Genomic DNA, 24,484 nt, shown 5'->3' with positions numbered 1-24,484 from the left:
TCCCCCGAGGCAAGTGTTCTAACAAAATGCCCTTGAAATCTAATAAAAACTGGTAAATGAAAAGACAAGCGAAAAGACCGTTGGACTTAACACTCAGCAGGGTTGTTAGTAGGAAATAAAGCGACGCACGTACACATAGACAAACTGTAATACAGCACACTGCGGTCATTAGTACAAGCTTCTGACCTTCTCGAGCCATCTGCTTGGTGTTACTATGTGGGTCGCAACTCTCTGCATGTCGGAGAGTGTCAGTGCATGTACTGTAGAGGTACCTTATGCCAGACTTAATATCCACTCAACAGAAAATTAAAAACAGGACCTCACTGCCAGATAAGTTGTGGCCTTAGTGGTGCGAAAAGGGGCACTCAGTGGAGCAACGTTATTGAAAGAACAGATTATGAATTTAATGGGAGGGAATCCCTAAAGGGATGACGTCAATAGGTAGAAATTTGATGACTAATAAGTCACACTTAGTCTTCCAAGGCACATATACAGCAGTGTATCACAAAGTTTAAGTTGCTCCCATTACTCTTTCTGTTTTCATTTGTTGTAAAAAAAGAAAAGAAAGAAAATCCCATTTAAATACACCCGTGTCACTCGACCAGAATTACTGCCAGACTTTTTGAATCAAGAAATCACTTAAATAAATGCTAAAGTGAAGAAGGCTAAAAGATGTCAAAAAATAACACATAATGACACAATCTAAAGAAACTCAAGGACAGATGAGAAGCAGTCATTGACATCTATCAGTCTGGAAAGAGTTGCAAAGCTATTTCTAAGGCTTTGGGACTCCAGTGAAACACGGTGAGAGCCATTATTTACAAATGGAGAGAAGCTCAAACAGCAGCGAACCTTCCCAGGAGTAGACAGCCTAACAAAATTATTCTAAGAGTGCATCAACGACTCATCCAGGAGGTCACAAAAGAACAAGAACAATATCTAAAGAACTGCAGGCCTCACTTGTCTCAGTCAAGAGTTCATGAATGAACAATAAGAAAGAGACTGGGCAAAAATGGCATCCATGGGAGAGTTCATGGGAGGCTCGTCTCACATATTTTCACATTTTTGGAAAATATTCTGTGGACGGAAGACATGAAAGTAAGAAAGTAGCAGCATTTAATAAAAAGAACATCATCCAAACATGGTGGTGGTAGTGTGATGATCTGGGGATGCTTTGCTGCTTCATGAACTGGATGACCTGCTGTAAATGATGGAACCACAAAGTCTGCTCTCTGCTAGAAAGCCCTGAAGGAGTATGTCCAGCCATCAGCTTGTGCCCTGAAAAACAGTAATAATATTAATCCACAAGGATGTCAAAGACTCACTCATAGTTATTACAGATGCTTGATTGCAGTTTTTTCTGCCAAGGGTGGTAAAACCAGTAACTATGTGTAGGGGATAATTGGATAACTTGTTTTCCCCTTAATAAATGAAATCAAAATTTAAAACCTGCATTCACTCAGATTATTATTTAAGTGCAACAAATGTGCAAAGAAATCAGGAAGGGGGGAAATTCTTTTTCACGGCTCTGTAGACTGATGGATAGATTTGTAAGCACAGCAATGCATGTTCATTGTACTGAAGATTGAAGAGTTGAGGCTGAAGCAGTATAAAATGCTGCAGCATTAGAACTTGAAACAGTAAGGGCAAAGGCATGTGAAACAATTTATGTACCACCAGAGATATAAATTACTTTAAATCTGCATCTTTTGTCTCTCCCTTTGTTTCCATAGTGGCGAGAGTGGCTCTGGAAAAACAGAGGCGTGCAAGCACATAGTGAGACACCTGACAGCCCGCTCCAGCACCAAAGGCTTTATGCTGGAGCCCAGAATGAAACATGTAAGTTAGGACTTATCTGTCTACAAGCTGTTCTTTTATTTTACACTTCAGTCAGTCAGTGGGTTGGGTGTCCTGCAGCCTGTCATAACTAAGGACCATGTGCTGCATGTGTGACTAAGCACTCATGTATCATTTGTTATTCGCAATGGCAAAATGCTGCAATACTAATCCACTGACAAACTTAATGTTTGTGCGTTTTCCTGATGCTTATGTCTCACTGTGCTTATTACTTCTTTTTCCTGCAGTCCCTGTGATTAAAAAAACTCCTCCAAAATAACATAGCACACAGCGAAGCAGTGCTCATAACTGTGTGAATATATCCTACTGTTCCTCTGTCGCTGTGGCAGGGGAAATAATAAATGTATGGATTAGCATACCACAGTACTGTAGTCTTTTCTTCTCTGCTTGTTAGCTCTTCATTTGTCAGATAAACCATTTGCGCATTAATAAACTGTTTGATGGCATCATAAACACTTACAGCCTGAAGAGGGATTGTTAAAAAAAAAGACTGTAGAGCACTAATGATCACATGCCCTTAATAGGATATGTTCTTGTGAATCTGGAGAGGCTACAGCTAAGAACGCCAAAGAAGAGATAAGACAGATAGACATAAAACATATATGGACTGAAGTTTTTTTTTTTTTTACTGAAACATAAAAGCTTCTTAGCAAGTTCAGGAATTAAGTGTCCTGAAAGGCGAAAGCCTTCACCTCGTGAAGGATTCAGATTCTTGTTGTGTTTCCAGTTGCTGTGGTTCAGATTTGTTGAAAGCGTTTAAAACGTGAGGCACCTGCGCTGCACTCACTCCGTCTTCCAGTTAGTTTGTCAGTCATGTAACTATGTGTAACAACATGTAGCCTGGGTTTGGATGAAGTCATCGTTATGCAGTTAATATCTGGGTCAGCTTGCTCTTATAATTCTGGTAGCATGCTGTTTTGAGTGCTCAAATAATGGATGTACACTGACATCTAGTGGTAGAAAGTGGAAGCAGGGCTCCATTTTTGCAAGGCATGTATGAGAGATGCTTTAAGTAATAGAAATATATAGATAATAAAGGAATTCTGAGAGACCATAATGTCATATGATTGATGGGAAATGCAGGTCAACTGTGTACTGGAAGCCTTTGGCCACGCTAAGACCCAGAGGAACAGCAACTCAAGCCGCTTTATCAAGCTGCTGACGATCCAATACTGTGATAAGAGGAGGACACCACTCAGAGGTAACCTGCATTTCACGCAACCATAGCGCTGGATGTGACTCTGTTGCACGGATCAAAACAAAAAACTTCAATCAGAATGTCTCTGTTCTGATTCGATTCACACAAAATAAAATATTTACCATTTTTGTTCCACACATTTTATTCTTGAATATTAAAATTATTGTCAGAATAACAGAGTAAATTTCACATTCTCAGCCACTGTATTTGTGATTAAGATACTCTACTATTAAATCCACTTTCTTCAAGATCAGTTGCACACCAGCAGAGGGCAGCAAAATCCTATATGTCTGTTTCTTTTTATGTGAATCACCTTTTTTTTTTCTTTTACTCCAGTTTATTTGATACCTGTCGACTGGTCTTTCAGTAGTGGCCACAGATTTACATTTTTCACAACTGCCATTGTTAAAACGTGATTTGGACTCCCCTGTTACTGAATTATGATCACATTTTAATGTTTAAGCCCATGTATACACCTATATGCTGGAGAAGTCCCGTCTAGTCCACCTGCCTGCTCAACAACACAGCTTCAAAATCTTCTATTTGATGGCTGAGGGCCTTTCAGCTGAGGAGAAGAGTGCACTTTACCTCAACAACGTCTTGGCTCATAGGTATGCGGCTGTCATGGGCTTTATATGTTCTATATTACTAAATGATTTAATACGTTTTAAAAATGACTGTCGGTTATGTTGCTGCTGAAAATTTAGATCTCACAAGCTACAGTTCACACAAGCCTTGATATAATACACGCATATATGGTGTCCTGTCCATAAAGATAATATGTGTCACTTATTAAAAAATAGCTTTATTTTATGAGTATCCTTCACTATAGGTTGTGTTTTTCCATCCGTACTGCAGGTATATTAGCGGAAGACTTCCAGGGGAGAACCCTCCAGTAGCTACAGCCTCTACCCAGAGTAGAGAACATCTTGCGGCAGTCAAACAAGCCCTGCGAGCCCTCAGCTTCAACAAGCAGGTATTGATTTGCACAGCTGCACAGCACGGTGTTGAGCCAAAGGTTACTGACAGCAGGGAGAAATAAACGTTGTCGTGTCACAGGCCTTGAAGTCACAAGTCACACAGGTCACTGATGAGATATTACATCAGATTTTCTTTTCTGAGATTGCAGCTGCCTGAAACCAGGCGATGGAACTCCAAGGGCTTTAGGCGGACCTAAAACTGTAGGCTGAACCTTCCGGTTTATCATACTTTGCGAGTAGAATTAACCGTCTGGCTTTGGTTCATCTGGAAGGTGAAATATTTCAAACAGATATCCTGTTATTCCTGTTAAATAATGACAAAGATACAGGTAGCTTCTCTTGATTGCATGAAATAATGAATTGAGGGATAAAGAGGGCACCAAGAATTTGTGTATTCACAGTTAAATTTCTTGAAAATTTTCATGAAGCATCTGTCTACAGAAAGCATACCCCATTCTGTCATAGCAGATGGCTGCCCCTCCCTGAGCCTGTATCTGACAGAGGTTTCTTCTTATAAAAATCAAGTTTTTCCTTTCCACCTTTGCAAACTGCCTGTTAATAGAGGGTCATTGGGGTTTTCTATTGTGGGGTCTCTGCCTCTCAGTATCAAGCACCTTGAGATGACTGTTGTTGTGTTTTGGCGCTATATAAATAAAGCTGGATTGAATAGAATTGAATAGTCGAGGAGACATTGATTTATGCTTACAGTGTGCGTGCAGTGATCACTGGTACAGTCCGTCCTGTCCACCACCAGCTGTGCTCCCACTCCATTATCAGGTTCTATACTTAGATTCCAGTCAGCATCTATCAGCACTGAGTGACCATCATCTCACCTTTTAATCCAGTAGCAGTCACAGACAAGGCATAAGGGACAGAGGGATAGAGCAATAGATAGTGGTATTATCAGAGGGCATTACTGTCCTCTGGATAAGCGAAGGACCAAGGGACAGAAGAAGGGGTGGGGTAGTAGGGGGGAAGTGATAGACCCCCCATTGGTCTCTGTCTAAGCTCTCATCAGGGGATGGCTCCTAGTCCAGAACCAAAGGTCAACTGTCATTAACGCTCCCCGCAGCGCCTTTTCTCTCCCCTGCTCTTTCTTCTGCTCCCTAAGCGGAAGGGTCTCTCCATGTATAGAGTGTCAGACAGAGACTAATGCTTGTTTATCTCAGAGATATCAGCTCCAATATCCTGCCTGGAAAGAGTACACTCGCAGACATATTCGCATGTACACAAGCACACATCCTCAAACTCAGACATCCCCCTCTCAGAGATTCAGTGCATGGTTTAATGGGGTATTCCATTAAGCGTCCTCTACTCAAGGGCACAGAGGAAGAGAGGGTGAGAAGAGAAGCGGGTGAATCGAGTTAGGAGGACCTGTGAATCATAACTGTTGAATTTCCTGATATTTGTGCTGTTTATTTGCATTTTGCGTGTTAGCAAAAAAGAGACAACGATAATGAAAACAGCGTATAGGCCAGTCTTTTTATATCTCCCAAATATTACCCATACTCTCAGCTCTATCATTGCTGCTAAAAGAAAATAAACATTAAAAAAAGCAAAATTATTTCAAAACTCCAGGATTCCATTTCAAACCACAACCACACATGTTCTAATATGTTTAAATTAAATTAAAATAAAAACATTTTAAAATGAAAGTGGTTTCCATTAAGGCAAGTGCTTCAGGAACAACCTCTCTGTGTACTAACATGCCTGTAAACACATATCTATACATGACTATACATGCACACTCAGTATCTGTTGGCATAAACAGGAGTCACACGTTGCTTGCTTATATAAGACTCTAATGAAGAAGAAGAGAAAGTAAAACCAGATATTTCTTTGGAGGACGATCGTGTGAACACATGAGTAGCAGCTGAGCAGTTTTAAAGGAGCGCTCACGTGAGACAGACAGAATTAAAGTGCTTCTTGGCTTACGTTTTGTGACGTGATTCAATACGGTGTTCTGTCACATCAACATACATTGTCATATCGGCATACGTGTAGCACAAAGTGAGCGATATTTGTTAGACAACCATATGCTGTGAGACCAGCAGTAACCCTAACCATAACCATAATCATACATCAGTAAAATAACCATCTTTTACTTGCCGTTTATCATCATGTGCATGTGAATTAACGCAATGTATTCTACTTTGATTTGCATGCTGAAATGACTGAACACTGGAAGTGAATGTAGGTGTCTGCATCATTTCCAAAATCTCCATGCTGCTCCAGTCAGTCCAGACAATCAGCAGCATTTTTCAAAGTCAGAGAGTGATTCAGAGAGTGACTCATAACTGTAGCAAGAGGTGGATGCTTTAAATCTAAAATACGTTGGTATTGCCCTCAGGCTGGACAGGTAGACGTTGAAACTTTTGGAAACAATCGTGCATTGACAGTTTGTGTTGTTCGCTCATTTGTCACACAGCCGTCAACCTTGATTATAAACGCTTACTTCAGGGAAAATGACAGACATTGCTACCCTTTTTTTCTATGCTGCCAGATCGCTATCCAGTCAAATTCTATATTTGATCATACGCCAACTGCCTACATGTATAAATGGTCATGTGATACACATTTTCAGGCGCTTCGTTAAGGATAGAGATTACTTTTTAACTGGTGATGATATGCTGATCTGAAAAGAGATTGTTTGTGTTTTAAAATGAGTGTGGTGTGCTGCATGAAACTGTTTGAAGTGGGGCTGAAGCTAGAGGACACACAGCACAGATATAACAGGATGTGCGCTTAATTTAAGGGCAGCGTTTTTAAGCTGTTGATTTATGCATACATTAAAATAAAATAAAAAACTAGCATGTTTATTCCACACTATCTTCACCGCCAGGGATCAAGATAATGAGCGAACCTGGCCACTGAATTATAGAAGTGAGATTAATTGGAGGTCTGGGGCAAAGAGGACTGAACTTAATAAGGCTTTGGCTCCATGGGCTTGTTAGAAGGATCACTAGGATCATGAAGTTGACATCGAATAAAGACTCATGTCCCTATGAAAAAGGTTGGATTTGATAACCGTTTCATATAGTTCCATTTTTAATTAGTAGTTAAAGATTATAGTTAATATCATATTCTCTCAACTTTCTCCTGTCTCTCTCTCTCTTTCGCTGCTAGGAGATTGACTCAGTATTTACGCTGCTCTCTGCTGTGCTCCATATCGGGGACCTGCGTTTCACAGCACTGACAGATGCTGACACAGCCTTCCCTTCCGACCTGCAGCTGCTGGAGAGAGGTCAGTGCTTATGCCACCACCATGGCCACATTTCCACCCTTAGAGGAAGTGGAACTAGGCAATGGAGGAGGGGTGGATCTCACTAACTCATTCTATTTACCTTGCTGTCAGAGCGCCTCCCTCATCTTCCCTTAGAGTAGTCTTCTTGGCAGCTTGCCAGCAATAGCTGAAGGTCAGGCAGTTACCTGTTTGGTATCCACACTGAAAACAACATGTACATGTACAGACTTTTCCGTCATCAGGGACAGCCTTATTTTCCTGTCTCTCAGTCTAATTCGCTCATTATGCAGCTAGCACATGTTTGATGTAAACAAATCACATCAGCACCTGATCGGGAAGGAGACATTGTTACCTTGGAGATGTATTGTTACGACTAGTGATGTCAGCGAAGGGTTGCTGTCACCTGTTTTTGCTGCTTGTTGATGGGTTCTGCTCAGAAATCCAATGATGACTAATTGCTGCCAGCTTCATCGATCAGTTAAACGGGAATGAGCTTTAGCAGAGTTCAGGCTGTTATGCTGTCAGTGTGATATCATCATCAGAGCAGTGGGCTCTGGGATGTTATCGTCCCTATCTTTCTGATGCTCGGTTAACATTTAATGGCGTTATTTTGATGCTTTTTTAACCTGTCACTGTCATTTACTCTGCCTCTTCCTTGCTCCCTCTCTCTTTTTCTTCCTTGCAACAGTTGCTGGATTATTGCAGGTATCCTCCAGTGACTTAAGCACCGCCCTCACCTCTGATGTTCAGTATTTCAAAGGTATTGCTTTATCAGCCTTTTCGTGTTCACCATTTGCATTATTTTCATCCAACCTTTCAGTGAGCCGTGGTACCATATGGATAAGGGGCATTGTCATCCTTGAAGAGACCATATTCATCATGATGCTTCAGCGCACAATCAAATAATCACCCAGAATAATTTTACTATGGCTTTACAATGGTCCTTCCCCCAAAGGGATAAATGGACCCAGACCATGCTTGGGAAATACCCCTTACAGAATATCCCTTATGTAGGCGTCAAATTTGAAGGGTTTTCTGTTAATATGTCAAAAATCTGTATATCTCTTCTATCCTGGGACTGTCTTTGGAGCCCTCAAGAGAGAGAGCATAGAGAGATAAGTAGTATTTAGTGGTGATCAAAAATCTCACGGTTCGGATCGGATCATGGTTTTAAGTCAGGGATCGGATCAATTTTCGGATCAGTAAAAAAAGAAAAAAGATTTAAAAAAAATTATGGTACAATATAGGGCAGTAAAGGGCTTTGTATCTACCACTCAATTCAATTCAATTTTATTTGTAAAGCGCCAAATCACAACAACAGTCGCCTCAAGGCGCTTTATATTGTAAGGTAGACCCTACAATAATACACCGCTCATTATATCGCACTCTGCTGCGATATAATGAGCGGTCACGGTCACATAGCTTTCCGTTGCCCTGGAGCTCCACCCATTTGTAGTAGTTAGGGCAACAGAAGATGCCTGGGACAGTTCAGCCATAACTTAAATCTTTTCCTGCTCATACGTGCTTGGAACGATCTTGCCACTAAACTGGACGCGCAACAAGATATCATAGCGTGGCTCAAGCATCATAGTTTAAACCCCTTGTTTTGCACAGCGGGATACGGCCTCCCGTCTGCAGCTAAACACCCCAACAGCTTTTGTAATAGTTTTAGCCTGGTCGGATTGGGCAGCAAAGGGCTGCTTAAATACCGCAAGCTCCTCTGCTCCTCCACTTGGACCGCTAGCACTGGCCATAACTATCTCTTGACAGACCCACCACGCCACCATACGCATACTTTTTTTCCTTTTTTTTCGAATCTTCGGATCACGTGCGTGCCGAACCGTGAGTGGGATCGGTTTGGATTACGAATCAACCGTGATCCGTTGCACCACTAGTAGTATTCATAGCCCTAAGGAGATTTAACCTTTTAAAGAAAGAAAAGTGTAAAAACCCCATCTGTCGAATACCGGAAACTGTATTTTGTGCCTTTGTGCAGGTGATGTGATCACTCGGCGCCACACAGTAGAGATGTCAGAGCAGTACAGGGACCAGCTTGCCAAAGCCATCTACGGGCGCCTCTTCAGTTATCTGGTCAACAATATCAACGACTACCTTCAGGGACAAGATGACACCATCAGGTATAGTGGTGTGTGGTGTCTGTGTCTAGATGTGTTTCCGCGACACACCACAATAAAAACCTTTGAAATGACAGATTTCCAAAAGCAATCACTCGTTTGTGTAAACTGGAGTGACTAACACTAATACTGTAAAGTAATCCTTTAGTTTAGAGCAGAGATAAACATTTAAATAAACTTGTGGACTAAAATCTGTGTATTGAACAACAGGTTAGAGATGGAGGACACATCCAAGGCTTTTTTTTTTTAATGGAGGCCTCAGATACACACAAAAAACAACTTATGTTCACACACACCCAGGTGAAGGACATAGGATCCTTGGTGTTGTTGATGTTGTGAAGCCTTATCACACTCTGATAACCTGCACTAGATCTTCTGGAATGTGTTTGTGAGCTGCCTTGTTTACACACCAGCCACAGAATGTAATAAATTTGTCAACCACACATTCGTGGCACACCCCTTTCAGATTTTATTGCACACACACGCGCACACACAATAGAATCAAATGTCTCATTAGTGACATAAGCAACACTTTTCTCATGTTGACTCAGGAAAAATAAAAGTGGCTATTTAATAAGTAACATTCATTTCTTTGTTCCAGTGATCCTGCTTGGGAGATTGGGATCTTGGACATATTTGGGTTTGAAGAATTTCAGAAGAATGGATTTGAGCAGGTGGGACAGTGCTTTCTGTTTTAAAATTCAGCCAAAAAACCAAAACATTGCTATTATGTTCCTCGTCCCTTTACGCTGTGTGATTATTCCGCCTAATTGAGCCAAATGCCTCCCCTGTGGCCGTTCTCTGCTATTGAAATATCTCTGAATGGTACTGTATGTGATCCTAATCAAATTTTTTAAATATTTGGAGTTCTTATCTGTTTTAGCCCAGGCATTTTTGTCTGTAATTGTAATGAATGTGGTGAGGTCTGTGGCTGACTGTGGCGTGATTTTCATCTGTCCTCCAATGAACCAACGGCTGACACAGTGTCTGTCTCTGTGCAACATGTTAGTGTAATAGGCAGCCTCAAACCACCATGTGGGTGTGTGTGTGTGTATGAGGAATACAAAACCTGTTTTTAATAAAATACAACTTTATATATTTGGCATTACATTACTTGCCAGTACAGGCTATTGAATCAAGTTGATCTTAGTCCAGAATAGTTGATCCCATTTATTTTTCATTTTTGCACCCAGATATGGCTACATTAGTAACAGGCAGTGTAATTATTGCTCACTACCAGAAACATTAGTAAATAATAAGTGCATGACTTTTAGTTTTGGTTCATGAGTAAAGTTTATATTTAATATTAAGAAGTCTATCTATGAAGACAAGCAGATTTGCTTAGTGTGTAACAGTGGTGTACCTGAAACTGGCACATAAACTACTCCTTTTTTAAAAACCGGGTTTTTAAAGTCCTGCATCTCATGTTTGAGACATCACTATATTATTTATTTTTAATGTTTCTATGTATCTGATGTATTGTGGTTCCTATAGTATAGTAGTTAACATAAGGTTGCTTCAGAAATGCCCTTTGAGACTGTGTCAGGAAACATATCTGGTTTAAAATTCATCCATCCATCCATCCATCCATCCATCCATTTTCATCCGCTTTGTCCGGGGCCGGGTCGCGGGGGCAGCAGCCTAAGCAAAGAGGCCCAGACCTCCCTCTCCCCAGCCACTTCCTCCAGCTTATCCGGGGGAATACCAAGGCGTTCCCAGGCCAGCCGAGAGATATAATCTCTCCAGCGTGTCCTGGGTCTGCCCCGGGGCCTCCTCCCGGTGGGACATGCCTGGAACACCTCACCCAGGAGGCGCCCAGGGATCCTTGTCAGATGCCCGAACCACCTCAGCTGGCTCCTTTCGATGTGGAGCAGCAGCTGCTCTACTCTGAGCCCCTCCCGGATGGCCGAACTTCTCACCCTATCTCTAAGGGAGAGGCCAGCCACCCTTCGGAGGTGTCAATGGAAAATTGTATTTAGTAGTCAGTATAATCTTTTAGTGATATAAGTTTGCATATGGTAGAATACTGCATGTAGTTATTTGTATTAGAAAATATTCAACCATGTATACTTAGAGGCATATAATTAATTGTGTGTGATCTCTAACAGGCTGCAGGCTTGGGGTGCATCCCAGGAATGCACCCCCACGTCTGGGAGCATGAGAGCTCATACCTTGTTTTATTGTTTTATGGCAGGATTAACGTAGTTACATTTGTTTTAGTTTAAGTGCTTCTTTACATATAGATGAACTGCTGGACTTCCTCACCATGTTATCTAGGGTGGGGGAGACTACCCCCTTTCCTGACCAAGGATGTACCTTTTGTGCTCTCATGACCCTTTGATCAGCAGTAACACACACACACACACACACACACACACACACACACACACACACACACACACACACACACACACTGAAGTATAAATAAAGACCGGGGCAGTTTCTTAGTGCGAGTCTCTCAGTAGGGAGCTGCCCTTGCTAGCAAGAACTCTGTGTGTTTCTCTTCTCTGAGTCTTTACTGAAGAAGTGTTTTAGAATATTTTCCCTAATAGGAGGAAGCTCATTTCTGCCGCTTGTATCCGCGATCTCGTTCTTTCGGTCACTACCCACAGCTCGTGGCCATAGGTGAGGGTAGGGATGTAGATCGGCCGGTAAATTGAGAGCTTCGCTTTTACACTCAGCTCCCTCTTCACCACGACGGACCGGTGGAGCGTCCGCATTACTGCAGCTGCAGCCCCAATCCGTCTGTCGATCTCCAGCTCCCTTCTCCCATCACTCGCGAACAAGACCCCGAGATACTTGAACTCCTCCACTTGGGGCAGGAACTCCTCCCCGACCCGGAGTGGGCACTCCACCCTTTTCCGGCTGAGAACCATGGCCTCAGATTTGGAGGTGCTGATCCTCATTCCCGCTGCTTCACACTGCGAACCGCTCCAGTGCGAGCTGGAGGCCCTCACCCGATGAAGCCAACAGAACCACATCATCTGCAAAAATCAGAGATGAGATTCTGAGGCCACCAAAGCGAAAGCCCTCCGCCACTTGGCTGCGCCTAGAAATCCTGTCCATAAAAATTATGAACAGAACCGGAGCCCATCACCCACCGGGAACGAGTCCGACTTATTGCTGGCAATGCGAACCAAGCTCTTGCAACGGTTGTATAGGGATCGAATGGCCCGTAGCAATGGGCCAGACACCCCATATTCCCGCAACACCTCCCACAGGACACCCCGAGGGACACGGTCGAATGCCTTCTCCAAGTCCACAAAACACATGTAGACTGGTTGGGCAAACTCCCATGCACCCTCAAGTATCCTGGAGAGGATAAAGAGCTGGTCCAGTGTTCCGCGACCAGGACGAAAACCGCATTGTTCCTCCTGTATCCGAGGTTCGACTAACGGACGAACTCTCCGGTTTAAAATTCAGCCAAATGAAACACATGGAGCTACCTGCTGTGGCAAGGAAGTTTTGGAATACATGTTTGTATATATACATACATTTGCATCCACAGGCTGCTCAGCATGTCTGCCATCTTTGGTTCTATAGATTGTGAAGTGCAACATGTGCCGCTGTATACAGCTCACCTGCTATAGGCTGTAAATCTGCCATGTTCTCATCAGGCATGCACTGTTAATAGACTACTCAGTTGTAAGATCAGCAGGGATCAGACAGACAAGACAAGTTTCTGTGTGTGTGTGTGTGTGTGTGTGTGTGTGTGTGTGTGTGTGTGTGTGTGTGTGTGTGTGTATATCCGGAGCCTCAGAGTGTAATTCATAGTGCTCAAGAGGCTAAGTGCTTATTCCTGCTACTGAAAGCTCACACTTCCTCCCTGTGGAGCTACTAGTTTTTCACAGCTTTCATTAAGAGAGTGTCTGTTTGTATTTGCTTTGTATGAGTGTGTGTGTCTGTCACTAAGATAACAGTGGCCTAGCCCATCTGGATTTTTTTCCAGTCCAAATGGAGGTGAGAGATTATTTCACCTTTTCTATTTAAGTCATAGAAAGTGCCAGAAGAGAAAAGAAAGTAACAGGATAAGAAAATCTAAAAAAAAAAAAAAAAAGCGAGAGGAAAAACTACTGTGTCTGGCACTGCATGCTTTCTTTCATCAGACACTAAACCCACAGAAGAGGGAAGAGGAGGGGCAACTTCCGGATAAACACAATGACCTCGTACAGTAGACGTGGCACTTCAGTGACAAACAAGCTCTGACATGTTTGTACACACATGTGCACGCATATGCAGCAGCGTACCCGAGCACGCTCCACACGCGCACAAGGATCGGGGTCATTAGAACTTGTTAATTAGAACTGTGTTTGCAGGGATGTGTTGTACCTGCTCAACACTTTGCTAATGAGCTAACTCAATCAACCACCTGCTGGGGCTAAGCTGTTAATGGACTAAACTAGCTTGGAGTAAAAGAATAGACTGAAGATGGGACCGCCTGCACTATGAAAAATATATTACGCCTGTTAGTTAATGATTACCATGCATTCAGCAAATCAGATTTTATCCTAATATCCTATAATTATTGTGATATTTTACTTCTGCTGTATTGGAGCAGTTTCTGCCTTGGACTAGTCCAGTTATAGTACACTGCCAACCCAGAGAAACTATAGAAAGGAGAGTTGATGTGACACTTTGCACTGCAGGTTGACCACTCTATCCTGCTTCTCATTACTCCTATTAAAAGGGCAAGCTATGACAGTATGTAGCTGGCCCTGAGTGCCTTTGAGTGGTCTGTACTTATTGAAATTGCGGCTGTGGCAGTGAGTGCTGCTCGGACTTTAACTGCATTTGTTATTGAATTTACGATGCTATGGATATGTCTCTGGTTACTCTAGTGCTCCTATTAACAGTAGCCATCAATAGGGCACAGATGATTTGCATCTGCAGTGCTTCTGTTCGATATGACAGTTGCATTGTTCAGGAATACAGTCGCATCATAATCGTGCTCAGTAAGGTCAACCAAGACCTGCATATAATTAGTGTTACACATGTTTTATAGATGTTTATAGATGTTTCACAATCTCTTTCAATCTTTTTTGTCATGTGTTTACAATAAACTGCAAAGTGTTTTTATTTTCTGGGATTCCTGGGAAAATTCATCTTCAGTTTTCCCAGGAATCCTGGGAATTAAACATGTTTCTTTTTAATAACTTCAGCTAAACTCTGATCATTTAAAGCAGCTCTAATACACCACGGAGAATCGGGCATGCATGTGTTCACAATGACATTTTCTACGTGTTTTTCTGCTTATTATTAAGGCAAAATAGACAATTAATGTATAGTGGTGTTACCAAAATATAACTATAATATATAAATCAGATGGACCAATCATAATTAAAATAGATTCTGAGTTTCCCCGATTAAAGCAAAAATGAACTTGCAACAACAGGCATCATTTATTTTAGTCACATTTGTTCATTTTGCACTCACTTTTTTCCTTCTTCTGGATGTGTGCATAAACAAGGCCACACCATACAAAATGTGTTACCGTGGAAATGCAATCCCACAGTGTCAACTCAGAAGTTGGAACATGTGCTATTGACCCCAAATGCTTTGTATTCATTAACAGGCTACATTTTTTAATAAACAGCACTCAAGTTAATTTTTTCTCTGTCTTTACATTTCCCAGGAACTGGGGAAATAATCTTGCTAGGATTTCCCAGGAATCCCATTTCCTGGCATTAAACCCTAGTCTACACCAAGGTGTCAGACATTTGTAATAGTTTACTGGTCCACTGTTACAAGAGAAGTCAGCTCATTTATGCCCCCGACAGCCGATTGTGTCCAGCATTGTGAACATTTTTGTTCTTTAAACATAAGCATTCAGCAGCATCTCTCTGATGAACGTCAGCCATGCGTGCTGAAGAGTGTTTACATGCTGGTGTGTGTGCGCTCTGTGCATTCCAGCTGTGTGTGAACATGACCAATGAGCGGCTGAGGCAGTACGTCTCTGAGGTGCTATTCCAGCAGGAGCAGGCTGAGTGTCTGCAGGAGGGCATCGCCATGGAGAACGCACGCTCTCCCAGAAACCACCCAGCCATTCTGGACTTCTTTTTTCAGGTACTGTATGCTTCTAGTTTGGACCAGTCCAGTCCAGTTTGATCTGACATTATGTAATGCAACAATCCCAACCACACTTTCCCAACCTAACTTTTGGAATCACAATTATTCAGTTTTCTAATGTACACAGTTAAAGTCTTGACGTTTTAATTGAGACAAAAGGCAAAAACATAACATGTTCAAAAAGTCTATATAAACATAACTGCTAATGCCCCTCTAAGCCAACTGTCTGCCTCTGTTGTAATTGGTGCGAGAAATCTCTAAATCAAATAATATCACTGAATCTCCTTCATGTCACACGAAAAAAAAAAAAGTGGCTCTCTGGAAGTGTCACAAAATATGGATTACTGTTATTGCTTAGTGCTTGTAAATATCTCCTAAATAAATGATAATGTGAACATCTGTTTGTTCCTCCTCTAGAAGCCCCAGGGGCTGTTGTGCGTGTTAGATGAGGAGAGCCAGAGCCTGCGGCCATTAGAGCAGACCTTGTACAAAAGGCTCTCTGCCCAGTTGGACTCCAACCAAATTCATGGGCTGTCTCTCACTACCAAGGATGGCAATGGGAACCCCCCACCGAAAGACCAAGGCCCAGCCTTTATTGTCAGCCACTATGCAGGACAGGTCTGTGTGTGTATGGCAATTTTATTTCAGTAGATTTTGCAAAGGATTAATGAGGATGAAGTGAGGCCAGCTATAAAGAGCATGAATGTTAGAAACGCAGTTAGTCCAGATGACATACTTGTGGAGGTGTGGCGATGTCTAGGATGTCTTTTTGAGCACATTGTTTTATACAGTGTGAGGAGATTGAGAGTGAGAGGATGCCTGAGGAAGATGTGTGTGAGAAGAGAAATGTACTGGTGTCAGTTTTCAAGCATAAGGGTGATGTGCAGAATTTACAGAGGGAAAGAGGTGATGACTCATACCAAGACATAGGAAAGAGTTGCTGAAGCTAGGTGAAGACGAGAGATGATGATCAGTGAGCAGCAGTATGGCTTCATGCCAAGAAAGAAAACTATAAATGTGATGTTTGCTTTGAGAGTGTTGATGGAGACGTATGCAGAATGAATTTGTGAATCTAGTGAAAGCATGTGAAAGAGTGCCAAGTGAGAAACTATAGTACTGCATGAGAAAGTCTGGAGTGGCACAAGAAGTATGTGAGGGAGGTGCAGGACATGTATGAGGACAGCGGTAAAGTGGTATGGTGTGCAGTAGTAGTGACAGATGGGTTTAAGATGGGGGTGGGATTACACCAGGGGTCGGCACTGAGCCCTGTGTTGTTTGTGATGGACAGATGAGGTCACGCGGGAGTGTGGACTGCGATGTTTGCAGACAACATTGTGATCTGTGATGAGAGTTGGGAGCAGATGGAAGAGAGACTAAAGGTGAAAGTATGCTCTGGAGAGAAGAGGAATGGAAGTCAATAGAAGCAAAGCAGAACACATGTGTTAATGAAGCAGGTGTGACAGTGAGCAAGCAAGGAGAGAGGTAGTGAGGAGTTTAAATACCTGGGGTCAACCATCCAAAGCAACAGCCAGTGCACAAGAGAGCTAATGAAGATAGCGCAGGTAGGATGGAGTTGATTGAGATGAGTGTCAGATTTGTGACATAAAGATGGCAACAAGAGTAAAAGGTTAGGTTGGTAGCAAGACCAGCTCAGTTCTCATCATGGAGATGGTGGCACTGAAAAAAAGACAGGAGGCCAAGCTGGAAACGGTGAATCTTAGAAATGAGTACATCGATAGAACTTATTGAGGCAAGGCTGAGATGGTTTGGACATTTGCAGGTGGTTATATTGGACCACACAGAAGGTTCATGGATGCAATAAAGGAGGATTGGCCCGACAGAAGGAGAATGCTAGAGAAAGGGCGATATTGAGGCAGATGATCCACTATGGCGACCACTAAAGGACCAGCCAGTTACTGGGCCTGTTTGTATTGCATCTGTATCTGTGGTTCATAGCACATTTGCGAGATATGAACTGATAGAATAAATATAATGGAATATTTTTTTTATACTAGTATATATTTCTTGATTTGTATTTATTTGTTTTTTTTCTGCCAGATTTCATACAACCTCACGGGATCGCTCACAAAAAACAAGGACTCTCTTCCTCAGAATCTCCTGTTTACGATTAAGTGTAAGTACCCAATGAATAACAGACATGCGTGCACATTGTGGTGTCAGCACGCGCTTCATTACAAAGACGCACTCTTGTGTAAACAAACAGCACACAAAACCACTCGTTGTCCAAATGTGGTTGTGTTTTTATATGTGCGTTTCATCCCCTGTGCAGCAGACAGCACCGTCTGTGTGTATATTGTCTATAGAAAGTGCCAGATGTGAGGTGTTGTGGTTAGCAGGACACAGGGACTCGCTGTGTGACTGCCAGGCTAGCCTCGTGTCCAGAAGCCTAATTGCTATAATTTCCATGATGAGGCTAATCTTCTAAAGGCTAGCTCGTCTCTCAGACTTGGCTGTTATCCCTCCGTCTGACAGGTCGATGCATCGCTGCCTTTCATCCACACCGAGACATAAACAATGTGGTTTTTTTCTTTTAGGTGGCATCCCCTCGTCACTTCTTGTTTAGGGCTTGAAGTTAAAAGGACCAAAGTGTCTGCTATGTGCATTATTACATGAAATTGTAGGCTGTGGATATAGGGTGAAGATGATCTAAAAATAATGCCCTGAATGTTTTTATAATCAGGTTACCTGAAAAAAATGCAAGATTTATTCCTTGTTTTTCTCACTGTTGCTGTAGAGAGCTCTTTATGTTTGTTGTTCTTATTGCTCTTTGACTCAAAACCAAAACAGTGTGCCCAAAATGTTCGTAGTGTAGTTCAGTATTCTGAATCCATGTAGCTTATCTCCATTTTTCAAACAAAACACCAACTGAAAGAATAAGATAATGTTTGTAACAGCATTTTAAAGGTGGAAATTATGACTTTTTACATATAATTTTGTTCTTAAAATTGAATTGGGTATTTAAAAAAAAAGTTACATAATTTGGATACATGTTTAATGTTCGAACCGTTCCATTTCGCAGATATGTCTTATGAGATTTCATTACAAAGATGGTAAGTTGATTAAGCTAATTTAGGGTCTGTGTCCATGCGAGTGTTTGCACACAAAGACTCTTTATTATTATCTTCCCTTGTTTATAATTCTGCAGGATGCTCAGACATTTTGCAGTATACTGTTTCATGTTTCTGGCTAGCTATTCACTTAACCTTTGTTTGCTCTTCACAGAAGCACTCACTTAAGGGTTTAGCCCCTCTTAGTGGGGGCAACAGCTCTTGTTCTTGTAATTTTACATGCACTATACCACGGTTTGGAAAACAGGAGCACAGCAGTGTTGAAAAAGGTTACTCATGAAATGTAATAGGCTATAAATTGCTAGTTACGCTGTTAACATTTAAAAAAGTTATTTTAATTAGTTTTTCAAAGTATAAAAGTCAAAGTGGTTAACAATCTTTATACTTTACAGCAGCACTAGAGTTATGGTTTACTTTCAGAAAGAAAAGAATGAATTTTATGCACTGCCGGTGTTCTTGTGCTACAACATGATCATCTGCTCCTGCGGCAGTCATGGCAGACTCAGGTCACTTCGAGCAAAGTGCACTGATTTCTTTGGCAGACAAGAGGCAGTTTAAATTCAAACAAGAGAGCCAATAAAAAACAAGAGTAGAGATTTAAGTGCAAACTGCCAAGTGAATGAAGTCTATCTAGACAGCTCCTGTTAATCTACCCAACCCTTGATGATGTGTCCATAAATGTGATAAAACTAAACACCCCTGCATATTTTTTTTAATATAGCGTTTGAGCTGTTTATAAAAAATGATACATTTGAATATAATCATCGTCATTGGTTAGTAATTGTGTCATTGTCTTTCATTTTATACCAAAAATGAAACAAAAAAAAAAGCAATCCTGGTGTCTGTTTTGTGTCACCAACTGCTCTGATTTATATTTTTCTTTAAAATGAGTGAAAAAAACCTTTAGTTAAGAACAAAAAACTGTTTCCAGATTTTTCTTTCAAAATAGATTATTGATCGAGACAAAGCTACATGGATTATTCAGATGATCGAAGTGATTGCCATGAATAAAAAGGCAATTAGCTCGGAGCTTTTAGTATTTAAGTCCTGAAAGAAGTCTTGTTTTTTATTTGCTTAACTGCCACCATCCTTTACCACCTCTCCTTCGCTCTCTCTTTCCTTTTTTTCTGTGTCTTTCTCAGCCTTTCAGATTAGAGCCACACACCCACGTTCACACACATGTTGTTTGGCTTTCTGAATGAGCTCATTGTTGTTGCGAACCGCTCCACGTGTTATAGAGTGACATGGTCCACCCCCTCTTGTTGCCTAACTGATTGTTGTTTACATGCAGATTGATTTTATGCGTCCTCCCTGCTTACACTCCTCCACTGATATTTCTCTCTGTCCTTGTTCATTTTTCTATCTTTCTTTCTTTCTCACCTCTCCATATTCGCTTCCACCCACTTTTTCAACCAATGCTATTGCTTCTCTTACCCTTATGTTTTCCTCCCTCTCTGCATGTATGTGCTTTGTGCCCGGCAGCCAGTGAGAGTGTGTTGCTGCAGCAGCTCTTCCAGTCCAAGCTGACTCAGACTGGTTCCTTGGTGCCAGCAGCCCGGAGCTGCATAGGGCTGAGGGGGCCTAAAGCTGCCTTGTTGCTCCACAGGATACCATCAGTCTCCCTTGTCAGTGCCAGCTCAATCCCCCAACAGCCCCGGAGGTACCATGATCTTATTAAGGTACGGTACCTTGCACACAGTAGGATGAGTCCACTACTGTGGCTACACCCTACACTTGAGCCAATACACTGACATCAATTCACCTTTATAGTATTTTTAGTGCGTGACCACTAGATTTAAGTAAACTAAAATATTACATGGCCACTCCCATTTCAACTGCATATTAGAAAATAGGACTTGGTGACATGTTTACCCAGAAAGCTCTGCTGTAAAGTGACCACTAAAATCAATCGATGGAAAAACTGGGGTGGTATTTTTCAGGAACAAAAAAAGAAAAGGCTAATCTAGGCTTCTTCCCACCACACTGCTATATATAAACATCTGGGAATTAGATTTGTTTGTGCAGCCCTGCAAGAGATAAAAGCTCCGCAAGAATGTATGCACGTGCACATGAACTGGGGGCATTAGTGTGCTTATACATTTTTCTCAAAACACGAAAAAGCACACCTGAAAACGATAGTGTCCCAAGTCTCTTCGTTCAGCTGTTTTTCCCTCTTTATTTTATTTGTTTCAATGTTTTGAAAGTACAGTGTAGTGGTGCACATATGTGATTGCTGGTTGTATAACCTTCAGGAGGCCCTGTCTGCTGTTTCTGTGGCTCATTAGCCATCTAGAGCAAAGGCTTATACAAGGCCCCTTTAACCTCACTGATCTGTCCCAGCAGCCTTATACGGTAACACTAGGCAATATTGTTTTGCTGCTCGGTGTATAAGCCTGTAAATATAACAGTGAAGCACTGAACCTCTTCTTACATATGACAAATCATAACTGTGTCTGAATTCTAAATATGCTACATATTTAATCTGATTGCAAGAACCACACCAATTATCAAAGATATCAACATGGTTTTATTAAGGCTGCACAAATTTGATGATATGTGATGATAATGTTCCGTATTCATCAATGGCCCCTTCAAGAGGTTCATCTGTCTAATAAGTTCCTGTATTATCGCTTCCTGCTTCCAGATCTTGAAGAAAAAGGGCTCCAGCTCCTTCCTCCAGCGACTAGAGCGTTGTGGACCCACCACAGTGGCAGTCCAGCTAAGGGTATGATCTCGTCCCGTTACATAATTCTTCCAGTTGCAAGCGAATGAAATTTTACAGGAATAAGCAAAGGAATTTATGTCAATCTTGTGAATTACTGTGCATTTGCAACAATGCAAAACTAAGTTTAGAATTGGGTGCTGTGATTTCACAACTATATAAAGAAGCACAAATTTTCAGTTAGAGGAGAGCAGGGGAGAGCGGCTTCTTGGTGGTGACGCAAGAAGCCTAAAATGTGGTTGAGAGAAGCAGTACCTTTGGTTTGAATGAAACCAGTGTATTGCACAATCGGACTTGTGGACTTGTGGTCAACGAGTCCCTCTGGGAATGGCAGGGAAGGAGAGAGTGGGCTGAAGAATGATGCTGTACCAAGCCAAACATGAAGCCCTCCACATGAATGAATGAACAATGAACAAAAACCACTGTGTTCTGTGGGCACGTATTTGAGTGTGTGCATACGCATGTTTGGAGGGAAGACAATTATGTGAATGCTGCTAGTGGCATCCAAAGATGAGGGGTGAGGTATTGAGCACTGAAACCTAAGGGTATGCAGTGCATAGACTGACGTTAGTTTGACGAATGGCAAAAACACAGATGTAAGTGTTTATGGGTCTATGTGACCTTGAATGGAGCATCTTTGAATTCAGGGATTGAAGAAAAGCTCTTTCTCGCGTTCTCCCTCACACACCCGTAGACAGAGCAAAGAGCTCTTTGTGCTTTTGTTTTCTCCAGAGGCAAAAACACACCCCAAAATCACACCACTTTGTCACAAGCACATTGTAATTTTGCTCCAGTTTGTACAGCACACACGTCAAACATCAAATGAAGTCAGACAATCCTTCCTTCCTCTCTAAATTACTTTACATGTAAAAACAGCCACGAGGCTATTGTGATCGACTCGCTAAAAATGTGCAATTGAATGCATCTCCTCTGTGTTTTCTTTCTCTTCCAGAACACACTGTCAGAGTTGGTTAGCAAACTGCAGGCCTGCACTCCCCACTTCGTGGAGTGTGTGCGACCCAACTCTAGTTGTCAGCCAGACAATTTTGACAGCTTCCATGTGTCTACCCAGCTGCAGTACATCGGGGTGCTTGAGATGGTGCGCATGATCCGTTATGGTTACCCCGTGCGCCTGTCCTTTCCAGGCTTCCTCAGCAGGTCAGTGTTATAGCAGCGGATAAGAGTGCTGTAACTATCGAAACTTCTCCTCTTAATTTACTGTTTTGTCTCCGTATGCTGATCCACTTTATGACCACATCTTTCTTAGCTCTCAGATGCTACTTTTAGGGAAAGGTCTTAAATTTGACATATTGCACTGCTTCTTTGTCTCTCTGACTCATCTCAGTTATACCGAACCATTCCCAGCAGGTCACTGCGAAACTTCCCTTTATCTGTTACACATCCAGCAGGTGAAAGTAGACTTAAAGATTCAGAGCAAATGACTGCTAATGAATGCATGGGCATATACCCTACAGTACTGCGAGTTCACAGGCAGACCGACATATTTGAATTGAAAAGTCACTGCGACTCTTATTGTTACGAGTGCAGCGTGACCCAGAATGTCTTTTTTTAGGTATAATGGGAGACCATTGCTGCTAATGAGTACCACAGACATTTCCCATGTCAGCGTGACACACAGGCATTAACCAATTGTACGTAAGGTCATTTTGTCCTGCACTTGACGGTTATTTTTGACAGTTACTCCACATCACCTGACCTTACTATCTGCTACTACCCCTTTTTTAAAAAAATGCTTTGCCTTCATGTGTTACTCATTGTTCTTTTTTTGAGAAACAGAGAAAACAATGTGATTTTGACATTCCGTTTCTCCTCCATTTCTATGTCTCACTTCCTCAGCTTCAGTTAATTGTCTCAGTTTTTCCTGTCTTCTGATTCTGAGAACCAGTAAAATACTGAGAGGATTTACCTCTAAGTCCAACCACCTCCCCACCCCGTTTCCCTTTCCCTCTCTCTCTCTCATCCTCTGTTCTCTTAGCTTCTCTCTCTCTCTTTTTGAGGATAAAGGGATTAACATGAACATTCTTGGCAGATAATGAGAGACGACAAAGCTGGTCACATGACCCCCCTCAAAAGTTTCCACTACTTTGCTGTAAACATCACCCCCCCTGGACACACACACAATCCTCCTACCCACCACCTACACACACACATCTACACATATTCATACATACAAACTTGTGCAAACCAGCTCCTCACTTCCTTAACCTCAATTGAAAGAGTGGATGAATCAAAAACCTGTTCAGTATTTTCACTGCTAATGAGTTTGAAGCAACATTCTTGAAGTTGTCAAAACATAATTATGAGAAGTTAAAGAAAAGGAATGGCTGTGCCTCTTAATGTTTGGTTTTCTATTCAATGTAACTCACTACTGTAATCACATTCAATTTCTCTGTAATGCTGTAATCTTAACACATTACTTAACAAATTCAGCTATGCCAGTTTTTTGTTACACATGTTGCAAGTTCTTCAATTATCTGCACACCGCACACTGAGCAGTTAGAAAGAAAAAACAAACATGCACTTTTGCACTTTCACTACATTCAGCTCAGTTTGGTTGGTGGGTTTAGTGGTTTTCTAGTGGACTAGAAAAAACACTTAACCGCTAAATGGATTTTGAAACAAGAAAAATGAAAGCAGTGAGTCAGACATCACATATTGTCCACATGATTGACGTTTGTAGATTTTACTGTACACATGAATCCATCACAGTTTTCAAATAGTGATAGGAACACTTAGATAAATATATTCCCTCAAAGTGTTTTAATGAAATCAGGAAATAGGTTTGTTGGTTTTGTATGATACACAGAAACATGAGGCTTCAGAATTTTACAATGATCTTGTATTTTGACCTTGGGAATTTCAAACAACATTGGTTTTATTGTTTCCTGTTGCGCTATCTCTCTCTGGATTGTCTCAGGCACAGCCCAGCATATAACAGCCTGTACCTGCATAACAGCCTGCACCCGGGTGGGGTCTTGCCTGGTATGGTAGACCCCAGCCTCCATGGATCTTGGGCTTGGAGCTTGCTCCTCTGCTGCCATGATTAGTGCCTTTCTGCTATCTTTCAGTCCAGTTTTGTCCAGCCATTGGCGAGATTTCTTGATATCAGCCATTTCTATCAGCAAGTGGTTCATGCTGTGCAGGGCCCTGTCCTTCCATTATGGTAACTCTT

The 24,484-nt window shown here is 41.8% G+C and overlaps 1 protein-coding gene across 2 annotated transcripts in view; it reads left to right on the top strand.

Moving 5' to 3' along the window:
• The window catches only part of myo16 (myosin XVI), a 94,804-nt gene that overhangs the window by 47,316 nt on the left and 23,004 nt on the right, over window positions 1–24,484 (top strand). For both annotated transcript variants that reach the window (XM_085374594.1, XM_085374595.1), the window contains exons 14-27: window positions 1,734–1,839; window positions 2,941–3,058; window positions 3,519–3,666; window positions 3,914–4,031; window positions 7,162–7,279; window positions 7,968–8,039; window positions 9,276–9,417; window positions 10,016–10,088; window positions 15,325–15,477; window positions 15,898–16,098; window positions 17,539–17,614; window positions 20,052–20,248; window positions 21,214–21,294; window positions 22,244–22,449. In XM_085374594.1, coding sequence (XP_085230720.1) covers window positions 1,734–1,839; window positions 2,941–3,058; window positions 3,519–3,666; window positions 3,914–4,031; window positions 7,162–7,279; window positions 7,968–8,039; window positions 9,276–9,417; window positions 10,016–10,088; window positions 15,325–15,477; window positions 15,898–16,098; window positions 17,539–17,614; window positions 20,052–20,248; window positions 21,214–21,294; window positions 22,244–22,449 — 1,809 coding nt within the window. The remainder of the gene's footprint in view (window positions 1–1,733; window positions 1,840–2,940; window positions 3,059–3,518; window positions 3,667–3,913; window positions 4,032–7,161; window positions 7,280–7,967; window positions 8,040–9,275; window positions 9,418–10,015; window positions 10,089–15,324; window positions 15,478–15,897; window positions 16,099–17,538; window positions 17,615–20,051; window positions 20,249–21,213; window positions 21,295–22,243; window positions 22,450–24,484) is intronic.

Source organism: Diplotaxodon limnothrissa, linkage group LG16 (assembly GCF_057381915.1).
Source record: "Diplotaxodon limnothrissa isolate DT_005_m linkage group LG16, D_limnothrissa_male_GT1.1, whole genome shotgun sequence".
NCBI lineage: Eukaryota > Metazoa > Chordata > Actinopteri > Cichliformes > Cichlidae > Diplotaxodon > Diplotaxodon limnothrissa.
This window is presented reverse-complemented; position numbering and strand designations above follow the sequence as displayed.